The sequence below is a fragment of the Petaurus breviceps genome, unplaced genomic scaffold (assembly GCF_028583685.1).
Source record: "Petaurus breviceps papuanus isolate PSGF00001 unplaced genomic scaffold, PetGlider_PUasm1.0 91133, whole genome shotgun sequence".
Classification (NCBI taxonomy): Eukaryota; Metazoa; Chordata; class Mammalia; order Diprotodontia; family Petauridae; genus Petaurus; species Petaurus breviceps.
In genome coordinates this window covers 28,392,146-28,406,715 of record NW_027187419.1, presented here as the reverse complement: position 1 = coordinate 28,406,715, position 14,570 = coordinate 28,392,146, and the positions used below count along the sequence as shown (strand labels likewise).

Below are 14,570 nucleotides of genomic sequence, written 5' to 3'. Positions count from 1 at the left end.
GTGATTGAAAAGTTAGTATTTATTAGGGGTCTTTTCCAGAGCTTAGGGCTGTTTTTTTTCTACACGTACTTTAAAAACCTTCCTAAAGCACTATATAAATGTCAACTATTATTGCTACAGATAACTAAAAAGCAAGCAAAAGACGGTCAGAGGGTCTGTTGTCCTAGGAAAAGGACATTTGGGCCAACTCTAAGCTTAGTAGAAATTTTTGTACACATTTATATAGAATTCTTATTTAATTACTGGGTGGGTTATGCAGCCTTTGCAGCTCTTCCTCTTTAAAAGTATTTAAATAATAAGCACATTTGTAGAAAATAAGACAGACAACTTGCCACAAAGTTTAAAAGTCAGTTGAATTGTTTTAATTAAAGACCCAAGGGGCAACAAGCTTATTTTTGTTACAGTACATTACATTATACATGGCTCTTAGTAAAGTAGACAGCAGACAGTCATGTATTTATGCCATTGCTGAAATCTTACTATAGCCAACTAAGAAATCAAGGTTACCTCTGCTTACATTGAGATTGTAATAAATACATGTTTTTACATGCAATAATTTCTTTGGTTGGCAGATTTAATCATTCAGTAGAATTACTGGATTCATTATGGGGAAAAAGTAGTAAAGTACTTGGTATAAACTTTGAGTATATTGCTGATCTCACAAACTATTGGAGAAGGCAGGGCCAGATGTCAGTTCTGGCAAGAATTTCAGGACTAGGTTACCTACCAGTTACCTTGATATTGCCACTGACACAAAAATTAGTATCAGAACCAAAGTGGGATAGATTTGTGTTTTCAAAATCCAAACAGCTTAATCTTTTCATGATCCTTTTTCTGGTATAATTAATAAAACTGGTAGATGTGAGTAAATGAAGTAAAACTTGAAGAGCTTTCAATTAACTGAACTTCAGAGTCCATCATACTTTCTATAAGGCCTCATTTTAGAACCATGATAAATCTATCTTACATAATGATATTAATAATCTGTGGCTGTCACCACCCCATAAAAGCCTCAAAACTTGGGTCTTCTTTCACATTATAAAAAATATGGGCAATGGAAGAGATCAAGAGAAAAGGACAAGCCAACTATTGCTAACAGGAAAAACTCACTCAAAAAGTTCGAGTTCTGTGGCCTATCAATCACTAATGTCTGTCACCAACCCTGTGATGCCATTAAAATCTGTGCTCACTTATGAACTGATTATTCTCTGTAGTCTACTTTTGCCCCATTCCATTTGGTGCACTAATGACAATTTTTATACTATGTCCACTAGATAATGTTGAATTTCCGAAGCAGTTTTTTCCTATTAAAAAAAAAAACAAATTGTTCCCATTCTGGATCCAGGGGTGAGCATTCTAATAGTAGGTGTCTTGGTGGAATTAGTGTTATCAGAACAAAATCAAGTAATTGCATAGGGGGCTTATTTTAAATAAGATATTTGCAGTACTAAAGTACTAATTCACCCTAGAGAGAGGCATAATAAATAAAGTGGCTGAGAGCTCTCTCACATGGGTTCTAAATTCAGAAGACATTCTAATAGAAAAGCTGCCGTGATAAGGGAATCAGTGATAAAAGTTCCTCCTTGCCAAAAAGAAATGTCTTTATACAACAGTTTGGACCGGAGTGGCACATTGTGCAGGAGAACTGGCCCTTTCTGAGGATGAGGCTGAGCGGCTAGAGATCTCTCTCTGTAGTTCCTCTACCTTCTTCTGAAGCTCCGCTCGTTTAGCAAGAAGTTCTTTATATCTATTGTGGATAGGCTCCTATGAGGAAAAAAGACCACAAAAAAGTCACTTGTGAATTCAACTATGTGAATCATCCACACCCTCCAGTAACTACTGTCACTATAGCTTATGGGCACAACATGACTTTCTTGCTTAAACCCTACTGGGAAGAAACAACATGTCATAGATGAGTCACTATAAAACATAGAGAAATGAGGCTTGAACTGAGCCTTGAAGCTAGTGATTCTAAGGGATGGATGACAAAGAACTCCAAAGATAGGGAAGAGTAACCTATGTTCTGCACAGTTAGGAAGTGGAACATCATAGGGAATAAGAAAGCAGGCTAGTTTGGCTAGAACATAAAACATGAAGAGCAACAGGAAGTAAGTCTAGGAAAGCAGGACAGAACCACACTGAAGAGCTTTAAATGTTGGTGCTGGTCCTGCCACTATCCCTCCCCCAAAAAGGGTAGCTATATTTTATTCAAGTCAATAGGAAGCCACTGAGCTTCTTAAGTAGGAGAATGACCTAAGAGCTGTACTTTTAAGAGTATCAATATGCTGCCCCTGCAGGAGAACTGGAAAGGGGAGAATAGGTACAGGGAGACAGGTTTTACAATCATGCAGGTAAGACATCATGGTCTGAATCAAGGTGGTAGCCAATGTGAGTGAAGATAAAGGAGGGAATATGAGACTTACAGAGGTGACAATATATAAGCCTTGGCAACTGATTGGATATATGAGATGCCAAACTTGAATGACTGATAGAAGTCAAAGATGACTGAGGTTGAGAGCTTAGTTGGCTAGAAGTACTGTTGTACAGAATGGCAGTTATACTATTGCCAGAAATAAGGTAAAAAGGGGTAAGTATTAAGTTCCACTTTAGACATGTTGAATTTCGCATGACAATGGGACAGGCTGATCTTGTTGGATATGTCCAATAAGGCACTTGATCTGGAGAGAGAATATACATTTGGAGATCATCTGCATAGATAGACTAAGATTGAACCCTTGAGTGCTGATGAGATCATTACTGCTATGGAAATTCCTATTGTTTCTCCACAGAGCATACTAGCTGTATCTACTTGGATAAAAAAAAAAATTAACTTTACAAACCAAGACCAAGACTAGCTAAAATTGCATGCTTCTGGGGTTCAGTTTTATCTTTACATAATTCTAAATTATAAAAATTCTCTAGTATACTTCAAAAATGCTACCAATGGAATTGCATAAAATTTTATATAACATTTTAAAAAGCAGTTTGGCAATTATATATTTGTTGTTTCATTTCCATGTTCATAGGCCCAAAATATTTTTCCTAATTTGTTTTTGAGGGAGAGGAGAGGAACTCCTCAAAATTCCTTAAATGAAAAATTGCAGGGCATTTTATAAAGATTTTACCTGTGGCTTCATTCGTGGGTTCCATCTGATGTAATATCCCACCCAAAGCTCTAGGTGGCGCATGCTAGCTACTGGATAAAGGACATGATTGGAGTAGCTCACATACAGAGGATTAGTGAAGTCTTCAAGCTGGCTATTTATATAGGACCACAGTGATAAAGTTCTTTTGGGGAGATTCTATAAAAAGAAGAAAAACATTTTACCAAATACTATTGTAAACTACATGCAATTTTGTACACATACATTTTAGTAATAAAGAGATGATTTTCATGGCAAAATAATCTTTTGTAGGGGGGAAATGAAAACAGTTCATAAAGCACAAGGGCTACTACAATAAGGATTCTGATATAAAGAACTTTCAGTCATGAGTACTTCATTAATAATGAATGCGCCTGTTTGAGACTTACATGATTCTGGAGATAAAAAGGAAAGCTACACATTGTTACTTCATTATAATTTCTCTTTAGAACTAAAATTAGTGTCTGGGGAAAAGATACCTATTAAGATTAAGTGTCTTCCTGTCTCTTTTGCCTCCTTCCAAAATACTTGTTCTGGGGTTCTGAATATCTTTCATAATGATCTTAATAGGTATCTTACAGGCAAATGTGGAAAATAAAGTTAGAAATTGCAAGTATTAAACATGAAAAATTTTTCTAACTTGCAATTTCACATGAGCCACAGAATATAATTTAAGACTGACCTGTATTCATTTAAAATAGACCATTTCTCTTCTCTAACTTTATTTTCCACATTTGCCTTGAAGGATTGCAATACTACAAGTAAACACTGCAGGACTTAGAAGACGCCACTTTATTTCATTTCTTGGGGGCATGCTGCCACTTACCTATGAGCAACTGTTCCACTCTGCTTATAAACGGTATGTGAGCTGACAAAACAGGTTCTTTCAGACTGATGACAGGAATTTTTAAAGTTAAGCCACATCCAGATGTATAGAAGAAAGTGGTAATATTATGGCTTAATGTAAGAAAACTGAGCAATGAATATTATCCATATTATCAACTGCTCAGCTGAAATACAGTTAAGATTACCAAGTAATAGGAGGAAAGGACATGGTGGGAAGGGTCCATCAGCTGTGGAAATTCATGGTATTTTACCTCTTTTCCTCTCTGCTGCTCACTGCTACACAGGAATGTCCCAAATAGACAGCTGTATAGGTGGTCCAAAATGGTAATCAGAAAATATTCATTGAATTCAAATGCTGTAGGAAACTGCAAGCAGAATAATGCACATGTACACAAAAATCTTTAGGGCTCTTTTTCAGGAAAATTAATTTCTGCAAATTAATACATCTTTTTAATAGCTTTACAAATAAGCTTCAATAAGCTGAAAAATGTTCAAACATCTATTTCTAAAGCATAGCTTGTTTATATTATCTGGCTGGCTCTCTTCTTAAGAAACACACATTATCACTTTTCTGAACAGTAGTTTCTGCCAAAGTCTCCTTTAAATGTTTAGAGAGGAATTTTGAGCAGAAGCCAAGTAGACTACTGGGTTTGACCACTGTGTTTATGTATACCCAATATCTCTGCTAATCTAAACTTCCATGATTCTTAATTTGGACTCTCTTCTGGCTGTTCTAACCTCCTTCTGCCAAAATTGCCATAAACAATATGATGAGTTAGGTGCAAAATCATAGAGTGAATATGAATTTTCTTGATTGTTCAAACAGAGTACATTTGATTCTATGTTCTTTGAAGACCACAAGGCATCAAAGGCAAACTATCCAAATACACATATGTGGATAATTTCACAAGCTAGCCCCCTTTTTAAGAACACATTTTGCCACTGGCACAAATACTAGTCATTCACTGTAATCCAGTACACCTTGGCAACAGAAGCAGTTCTTCGTATCAGGATGAAAAGTTAGGCTAGCTAGATTAATTCTAAATGAAGAAAAAAATTTTCAGGCACTAGCAAAGAAATACAGACCCAATAGAGTACAGAATTTCATTTTAAACACCTTATCCACTGGATGTTTCAAATTAATTTGGAAGTTTCTGTTTAGGGCTGTGCCAATTATAGCACTGTCGAATGGAATTCCTTAAATTGTCAGACGGCAATTTAGGGGAATTTCCATAGTCCTGATTTCTTAGTTTTCTCCTTAAAAGAGAAGGAAAATAATCTAAACCTAAGAGGGGAATAAGAGGCTAAGGATTATAAGCAACTTAAGTTAAAATTTTCCTGCAATTTAGATAGTAACAAACAGTCTGTTGTCAAGAAATGCTCCTGAGCCTCTAGGGCTGAGTGTGCGAAAGGGGGCTAGGGGATGTGTAAGAAGGGAGGAGCCACAAAAAGCCAGGTGATGAGGAAAACAGCCAACAACAAAAGCCTAGTTATTTTCAGGGAACATTACCAAAAACAATTCCATCTCTACTGCTTCTTTACACCCTTCTTCAAAGTATGACTTAAGTGTTGATTTGCTGTCTTTCATTCAGTCTCATACTCCCCCACCCTGGTAAGGCTGTCATCTTCCCTAATTAAAACAAAACAAACAAAAAAAAAAACCACTGTCCACATCCTTCTGAGAAAAAGACTGACTTAGGGGGAGTTTCCTCAAAGCAAAAGAAAATAATAAAAGCACTGCTACTATGGATTTTATGTTATTTTCATGAGAGTGGTTTTTGTTTCTTGAGTATTTAAAACCTGAAGGACCATCATCAACTGTTGGCAGATCCTAAGTATCTAAACTTAAGGACAAAAAAACCTCACTAAGTGATACATTTTGAATATCTTAATCATCTTAATAAACGCATTAATAAATGCACAGCCCTATCCAAAAAATGGTAACAGATCAACAACACAGGTTAGTGAACAATCATTTACATATAGCATTGCCCTCTTTATTATTACACAAGTTATCATTTTATTAATACCAACATTTTTCTACTTTCAGGAACAACTATCACATAGAAACATAATTAGGTGCTTGAAACGAAACAAACACTGGATATTGTTTGAAGGCTTGCCAAGGAAATACAAAATTTGAACTGATTTTCCCACGATTTTGTAACATGCTTCAAATGAATAGCGAATTATTTTATTTTAAATTTTAAAAATCCTAAAACTTTCAAGCAAGAGCAAAGGAAGCAATGGAATCAAATATGACCACAAATGAGAATGGTTTTTAATAACTGTAACAGGACCTACACAGTCAAATGAATGTGTTAACTCTTCAAAGCAGTCATCTTGGAAGGCTATATACTTATTGCAATAATGCTGCCACTGCTCAAAGCAAGTATGAAATTCAGCTCTGGGACTTGCCTTTCAAAGCCTGAACCACATTCTTTTCAATATCCTCAATGGTAGCAAGCTTTTGTCCTTTTGGAAGTGGATTTGGTTTTTGGAAATCAGCAGAAGTCATTCTGTGCCAAGTGTGTTGTATAAGGTGGGTAATCAAACTGGATGATAGCATTTAGAAGGAACAAGGTCCCTTCTAAAATAGGGTATTTTGAACTGGCTATATTAGCACTCTTAAGGAGGTCTTACCAAAGCAGAATATTCTTTGGTCTTTGTTCTGAACATTATGCTTCTAGTAATGCAGGTAAAAATTGATACAATTTTAATAGGTATTAATAATTAATACTGTTCAAAATGATGGCAGTGTCAGTCCTACTATACTGTATTTTGTAACTATGGTCAAATATCTAGACTACTGTTTAAATCTAGTTCTGGATGCTACATTTGAAAAGTTGGGATACCTCCAAAGAAGGGTGATCAGGCTAGTGAAATAAATACAAAACCATGGGATAAAAGGACTTAATATTTAGCCTGAGAAAGCTAAGACATGGGAGCAAGGGGGGTGGGGGTGAATGCACACAGCAGTAACCCTAAATATCTGAACATTCATTCCACTATCAAGTAAAGATGATAAACCCTGTATAGGGCAGAAGTGAGGACGAGTCAGTCACTGGGAGGCATATCTCAAGTTTCATAGAACGAAAAACTTGTCTGTCGAGAGCTATTCACAAAGGGAATGAGGCTCCCAGAAGGAGGACAGGAGAGATGATTTCTCCATTGGTAAAGTTCTCCAAAGCCGAAGCTAGAATGACCACTTCTCAGGGAGTTTACAGAGGGGATGCATAATAATTTGGGAAGAGGTTGGGCTAGATGATGCCTGACTTTCCTTCCAACTCTGTTCTATTATCATTTATTTTTAAAAACAAAAACAAAATGTGATTAATGAAGTAACGAAACTGCTTTTTTTGTGTGGCTTGTAAACTTGCTCTGAAGGTGATTTCAAAGGAAGAGCTCCAAAACTGTTTTGAGCATCATTGGAGTAAGTGTATATAGCCTCCCAAGATAACTGCAGAGGAAAGACAACAAGAACACTGGATCTGAAGTCAGAAGATCTGCATTTGAATCCTGGCTCTGCTACCTTCTACTACGTGTGCAACTTTGGCCAAACCACTCACTATGTTCAGAATGGGCTTTATTCTGTCATTTGTAAAACAGGGTTGGAGTACCTTTCCAGCTCTAGATTGTCTGCTCTAATGAACACTCATTTAAGTATATATTTATATGCTTGATTTTTGTAAAAAAATTAATTTGGAGTCACTCCTGAAATTATTTTATTAATATCAATGACTCAACTTCCTGCTCAACCTTAAAATTAAGGTAATCCAAGTTCAAGTTGAAGAAATAACATTTAGTATATAAATTATGTACCTCACCTCTAAGTCCTGTGCCTTTACATTAATATCATTTCCCTCAAGTGAATCCAAAATGAATTATTGGTTCAAAGTCAGTCAAGGCTTACAATGCTCCACCTTCAAGCCCATCTGACAGTCTCTTATCTTAGCTGACAGTCTTTGGTCTCAAAAAAAAAAATTGCAAATACACAAGAAGCAAAAGGACCAAATGGCTATACTCCCAGTTTTTCGGGTGTTTCTTTGGCAAGTCTGCTTTCTGCCATACTACGTCAGTCTATCAAGGACCGATCTGTTATTTTTGTCATGCTGTTGAATAAGTAGGTTGTATAACTAGGTTTTTCATTATTATCTAGAACCTTTCCAGAAATGTTATTAATTTTAATAAACCTTTTAAACAAATTAATTTGTAACAGTTGATATAGTTACTATACACTGACTGTCTCTACACATACAAAAGGATCTGGAGAATTGGACCAATTAGTCCCCCCTCCCCCCCCTTTTTTTTTTGCCTTTTGGAGAGCAACTGGGGTAAACTTGCCCAAAGTTACATGGCTAGTTTTTTTTGTGTTAAGTGTCTGAGGCCACAACCGAACTCAGGTCCTCCCAACTCTAGGGCCAGCGCTTTACTCACTGCACCACCCAGCTGCCCCCAATTAACCCCTTCTTGCAGTATTCTGGGTCAAAAACCTTTTTTTCTTGAAATAGGTTACTTAAGTCAAATTGGGTTTTATTTGCTTGAGTTATTCATATAATTGCTTTATTTCCCCATATGAGCATCCAAAAGTGCAATTATTTAACACATTGTCCAAAACTAAGACGGGGACAATGTCACATCTTGCAAATTTTTACAAAAAAGGTATTCAAGCTGAATGTTTATAGAAATAGAGTTGTCACGTGTATAATACTAAACAGTGAATAATAACTTGTTGCTTTCTTAATGTGACAGTGAATAAGAGCCCTAAAATCCATAAAGCTGATGGAAGAATTTTTATTTCCCATGAAACTGGGTTGTGCAATCAGTGGCTACATCTCTTCATTTCCAAGCAGAAGACTTTATGGGGGTATGTTCGGAAAAATATCCTGGAGATTACCTGTCTTGTCATCTGCCAGACACAGTCAATAAACTGAAGAAAAACAGGTGATCTGTCTGCATCTGCATGGTTCTTATCTCCATGGCCAATTCTCTAAAGCAAAGAGAGACAATAAAAGAATGAGTACCCACTTTCAGGTAACCACTGAGATAGTCCTGATTTTACTCTGCACACACTGACAATGGACAACACTAATTAGGTGAAGGAGGGTCACTAATCCAGTAATCCACATAACTCCATTATGATCATTTCAAATGGTGGTGGTTTGGTTCATATTTCTTTAAGCATGTGTGGCATGGCAGACTAACCTCTCCTGCCTCTGAAGTAAGAATTTTTTCTAAGTAATCTTTTCATGTTTAGTTTAGTGTCTTTTTAGAATAAGCTAAAAAAAACATGAGTCATTCTAAACAGGTGCCCTAGATACTCTTCTGGCAATTTCACTGTACAGTTCAAGTTTAAAAGAGCAGAACAATGTTAAGCATCTGTTCCTTCTATTATTTATAAATGTTTCTGGTGTACCTTGGTCACTTTGGGATCCAAGAGGGCAAAGAGCCTAAGGTAAGATTAGAGATAAACTCTGAACCAAAATTTTGCAGAGCCAGGGCATACAAAAATCTCTGTCAATGTTGAGTGAGTTGAAGGCCCTAGATAATCTGTACCCACCCCTCCTATTCAACCTAATTTCCCAATATTCTTCAACAAATGTCTTTGGCCTGAATCAAAGAAGTCTCCTCATCATCACCCATATTACTCCATACTGTTACTTCAATACATTTGTTCATCCAGTTCCTTTCGCCTAGAATGTTTTCCCTTCCACCCCTTTCCTACAACATACAACTCAAGCCCTGCCTCCTCAGTGGGGCCATCCTCACTGAAGTTAAGTCTCTCTTCTGGACTCCTATTTAACTTTATAATCAAGACTACACAATTTGTATCACTTAATTGTTCCTCAGTTGTATCTTTAACTTCCTAATTATACCATAAACTCCCTGAAGATGAGGTCTGTATGATGCTTTAAAGAAAATCCCCTCAAAGTTCCTAGTCCCGGTGCTGGCCATAAATACTCTATATACCTACTGGCTGAATGAATGGTTAAGGTTTGGGGAATGGGGAAAGAGGGGTCTGGACTGAAGGTAAGATACAGATCTCATATTTCTGAACCCTGCTGTTCCTGAAATCACAAAACTGAAAGATTAAAATAATCTAGCCAAAATACAAAAAAATGAGTCTAACAAGGTGAGAGAAGAAAAATAACTTTTACCCTCATTCATCATAAATTGAGTGTTTACTATGTATTTATCATTAGATGGCAGTTTCAAATAACTCCTTAAACCCAAGAGCCTTGTCCCAAATTAAGCAATTTAAGTTGTAGTGAGAACTGAAAATACTGGCTAAAATACCCAAGTGGGCATTGAACTGGCACATACCCTTAAAGCAGAGGGTATTTATGTGGCTGCTCCTGACTACACTGGAAATGTAGGCCTTGATTGGGTTGGGCCTCCAAGGCCCTAATAATAATAATAATAATAATAGCATTTATATAACTTTACAGTTTATAAACCACTTTACTACATATTATCTCATTTCATCCTTTAAAAAAGCTTAGAAACTAGTTGCTGCTATTATCATTTTTCAGGTGAGGAAACTGGGGCAGAGGGAAGTCAAATGAGTGGACCAGGATCCTGACTCCAAGTCTAGCCTTCTATTCACTGTCACAAAGTAGCCTGTATTAAAATTTATCGAAGTTTCCTTCTAGGATCTCTTTAGAAAATATTAAATAGCAATATTCAATTAACTTAAGAACACAAGGCTTGGCATCAGAAGCCCTGGGTTCAAGTTCAAGTTCCCACTTACTAGTTGTATGACACTGATCAACCTAAATTTCTCAGAGCCTCACCAGGTTCCTAATCTGTAGACTGGAGATAAGTAACACCTGTCCTGCCTAGGTCTCAGGTTTCCTGTTGGGATTAAAATATGACATATATAAAAATATTTTGTAAACTGTTAAAATGCTATGTAGATGTCAGTCCAATATTTGTCTCTTATTATGGTAGTGACATACAGTTTAGTGGATTATTATTATTATTATAAAAATCTATAGATTATTATCACAAAATCCCAATCTTTTAATTTCAATTTTTAAAAGAAGAAAGGTATATGAAGGGTTTATAAGAAGGCTATAGCATATTGCCAAAAATGACTTTTATTTGGAAAGTTGTACAAAAGATATCACCAAAAGCACTTAAGATGGGAAAAGATAGTGGCCTGGTCATGTATCAAGAATGGGACACAACAGATAAGAAGACAAACTAAATTCTACACTGATAATCCGTCAGAGATCTTAAAAGAGGCAGGAAAAATTCTCTGGTCAAAAAGCATTGTTGGGGATCACACAGAATGAGAAGGGGCATAAGAAATGGAATCCACATCAATGGAGAGAGGACCCACACCAATGAAATCACTGAAATGAAGTGTAAAGTTTATGGAAGTTATCACTTTGTAGATAGGCTAAAAATTGTTTTCATTTCCACACATTTACCAATTTTGCCCAGTACGGATACTTTGAAAGATCCATGATTCCCTCAATGTCACATTGCAATCCTCAACATTTCATAAATTACAGTTGTTTAAAAAATCATTTAGTAACCAGCCTTCCAGTGATCAGCTAGATCAATCAGCTCCCATCAAATGTGCCTTCTAACAAGAAGCAGGTCTTTGGTGAAGGACACAGTACTTGAAGGATGGGTTTTATTTTCCAATCTGAGTTAAAATTGTACTTACAATAAAAATTAGTTTAGGCCTTGCCTGAATTATTTTAGACTTTACACCTGTAAGAACAATGCTTATATGGATAAAATCTTTGAATCAAACTAAAGAACATCTTTTTTTCCATTTAGGATTCTAAAAAATGTATTTGAATCTTGGTATTATTTATGCTTATATCAAACCTAACAGCTATTGTTACAGATTAATGATCCTAAGAAATGAATATGAATCCTGGGTTTATGCTTATAATTTGACTTTGGGCAGCCACATATGTATAGTCGGTATCAAGTTCAAATACACTACTAACTTTTCAGAACAAATGAAAAATTTTCTCTTAAAAGATGCAAATATGCCCTTGAACCAATTAACCAATTAAAATACACATTTTTAAATGAAAAAGGACATTTTTTTTCTCATACAGGAAGGAGGATCATATTTTGGCAAAAATTACTCACTAGTTGAAATCGGTGTCCAAAGCTCAACCACTCTTTTTCCACAAGAATTTCAAATCCTCTGATGGTTCGATAATAACCATCCAGCATAAGCATAGCCAAGGAGGTGAGCTGAGCAGTTCGATCCCATCCATCACTGCAGTGCACCACCACAGAGGTTTTCCCTGACTCCACCTTGTCAGCAATCCTAAGAGCCCCAGCAAGAATGAGCTAAAAAGAGAAGTTTAGGGGAAAAAATATTATAAATAAAAAGAGATAACTGAAGTTCTTCCTGGTATATAAAGTAGAATTCTTGAGGATAAAAGATTTCTCATTTGTAACATTGGGAGAACTATCACTTACCAACTAGTCCTTCATTTCTTAAGGATGTTGTCTAATGATATTAACCCATGACAAAGCTTTTGAAAGCACTGAACACATATATTTGATTTTTAAAAGCAGTAAGACGTCATTAATTCAGACCCTACTAATTGGGTTGAAAGGCTGGAAGGGTATCTCTACATTATATTTGAAGAAGGGGTTTGTTAAACAATAAATTGCATACAAGAAGAAAAATTAACTACTTAAAAGAATATACTTTTAATTACCTTCAAAACTCTTCAGAAGCACCTATATCAATAGAAACAACTAGTATACTAACTTTAAATTATTTCTATATTGCTGTTCTTTTTTTTCCATTCTGGGCAATAGTGAGCCACTGAACTTCAATGAATTGTGTGTAGAATGAACTAGAGTGGAGAGAGACCTGAGATAGGGAAACCTATCAATAGGCCATAGCAATGGTCCAGGTGTGAGATGATGAGGGCCTATACCAGGGTAGTGGTTACATCAGAAGAGAGGATATATGAGAAATGACAATAAGATAAAACTGACAGAACTTGGCAACAAACTGGATAAGCATTGAAAAAGAGGAGTCTAGGATGACCCCCAAGTTGCAAGCCTGGGTGACTAGGAGGATGAAGGTGCCTTTGACAGCAACAGCTTCCCTATTGCTAGAAGGAGGATTATGGGGTAAGATAAGTTCAGTTAGGGACATGTGCTTAAAAAGTCCATGAAACATCCAGTTTGAGACATATATGAAAATGGAGGTCAATAGAAGTTAGTTCTGAATAAGCAGATCTGAGAAATATCAGCATAGAGATAATTGAATCCATGGGATCTAAAGAGATCTCTAAATTAAATACTATAAAGAGGATCCAAGACAGAGCCTTGTGGGATACCCAGGGTTATAACGCAGATATGGCCTAGATGATGATCCACCAAAGGAGATTGAAAAGGAGTGGACAGATGAGCAGGAGGAAAAGCGGGATAGAATAGTGTCAGAAAAACTTAGAAAGAGGGGAATATCAAGGAGAAGAGGGTGATAAACAGTATCAAAGGCTGCAGAAAGGTCAAGAAGGGTGAAGACTGAGAAAATGCCATTAGATTTAGCAATTAAGACATCATTAGTAACTCTGGAGAGAGCAGTCTTCAGATGAAAGATGAGGTTGGAAGGCAAACAGTAGGGAGTAAAGAGAATAAGGAAATGAAGTTGAAGCACCTATTATAAGATGGCCTTCTCAAGGAATGTAGTCACAAAAGAGAGGAAAGATGATAGCTAGTGGGGACTTATGGATCAAGTACAGGTTTTCTGAGGATGGGGAGACATGGGCATGTTTTCAGGGAGTAGGAAAGTGGCCAGGAGATAAGGGAGAGAGGGGATTAGGATACAAGAGGTAATCTGCTGAAGACTATGGGATGGAATGGAATCACTTGTGAATGTAGAGGGGTTTGTCTTGGCAAGGAGAAGGACTACCTTGTTTTGTTAGATGGGGTGAAGGGCAGAGATAGTGGCAGAAAACATCTGGGAGAAGAGAACTGAAGAAGGGAGAAGAGGAAGCTATTGTAATGGCCTAAATTTTTTCAGTGAAATTAGAGGCAAGGTTCCCAGCTGAGAGTGGGTGGAGGAGGAATCATAGGAGGTTTAATGAGGGATGAAAAGGTTTGGGGAAAAAAGCTACCACGGTGAGTGGGCTAGTCAATTAGGGAGGTATAAAAGGATTACCTTGCTATGGCCAGGGCCCAGTTGTTAATGCTTGAGAATTACATAACAGATTTATAATGGCATTAGTCTACAGCTTCATGATTTTCTTCAACCTCATTTGGAAGTATGTGAAAAGGAGCAAATATGGGAATGATCCAGGGCTGAGGCTTAGCGGGGCAATCTTGGTGATAAGATAATAAATATGTCAAGGGATTTAAGAGAAGAGAATGGCAGAATGAAAATGTAGCCAGTCCTGGAAAAAGTGACCAGGGAGGCTGTCATAAGGAGGGAGCCAGAATTCCCTGAACCAGAAGATGAAAGGAGTGGGAAAGACAAAGATATAAAAAGCAAGTTTTTACCTAGAGAACATGTATTTCAGGGAACACAGAGGAAAAGGTGGGTAGCTTAGGAGTGTAACACTGGGTGATTGGGCTGAGGGGGGT

General features: G+C 36.8%; 1 protein-coding gene across 2 annotated transcripts in view; it reads right to left on the bottom strand.

Moving 5' to 3' along the window:
- Window positions 1-339: 339 nt before the first annotated feature.
- The window catches only part of MTMR2 (myotubularin related protein 2), a 113,297-nt gene continuing 99,066 nt past the window's right edge, over window positions 340-14,570 (bottom strand). For both annotated transcript variants that reach the window (XM_069080252.1, XM_069080253.1), the window contains 5 exons: window positions 12,108-12,314; window positions 8,887-8,979; window positions 4,241-4,354; window positions 3,126-3,302; window positions 340-1,764 (listed from right to left, as the gene is read on the bottom strand). In XM_069080252.1, the coding sequence (XP_068936353.1) occupies window positions 1,603-1,764; window positions 3,126-3,302; window positions 4,241-4,354; window positions 8,887-8,979; window positions 12,108-12,314 (753 nt within the window). In that variant the 3' untranslated portion in view covers window positions 340-1,602. The remainder of the gene's footprint in view (window positions 1,765-3,125; window positions 3,303-4,240; window positions 4,355-8,886; window positions 8,980-12,107; window positions 12,315-14,570) is intronic.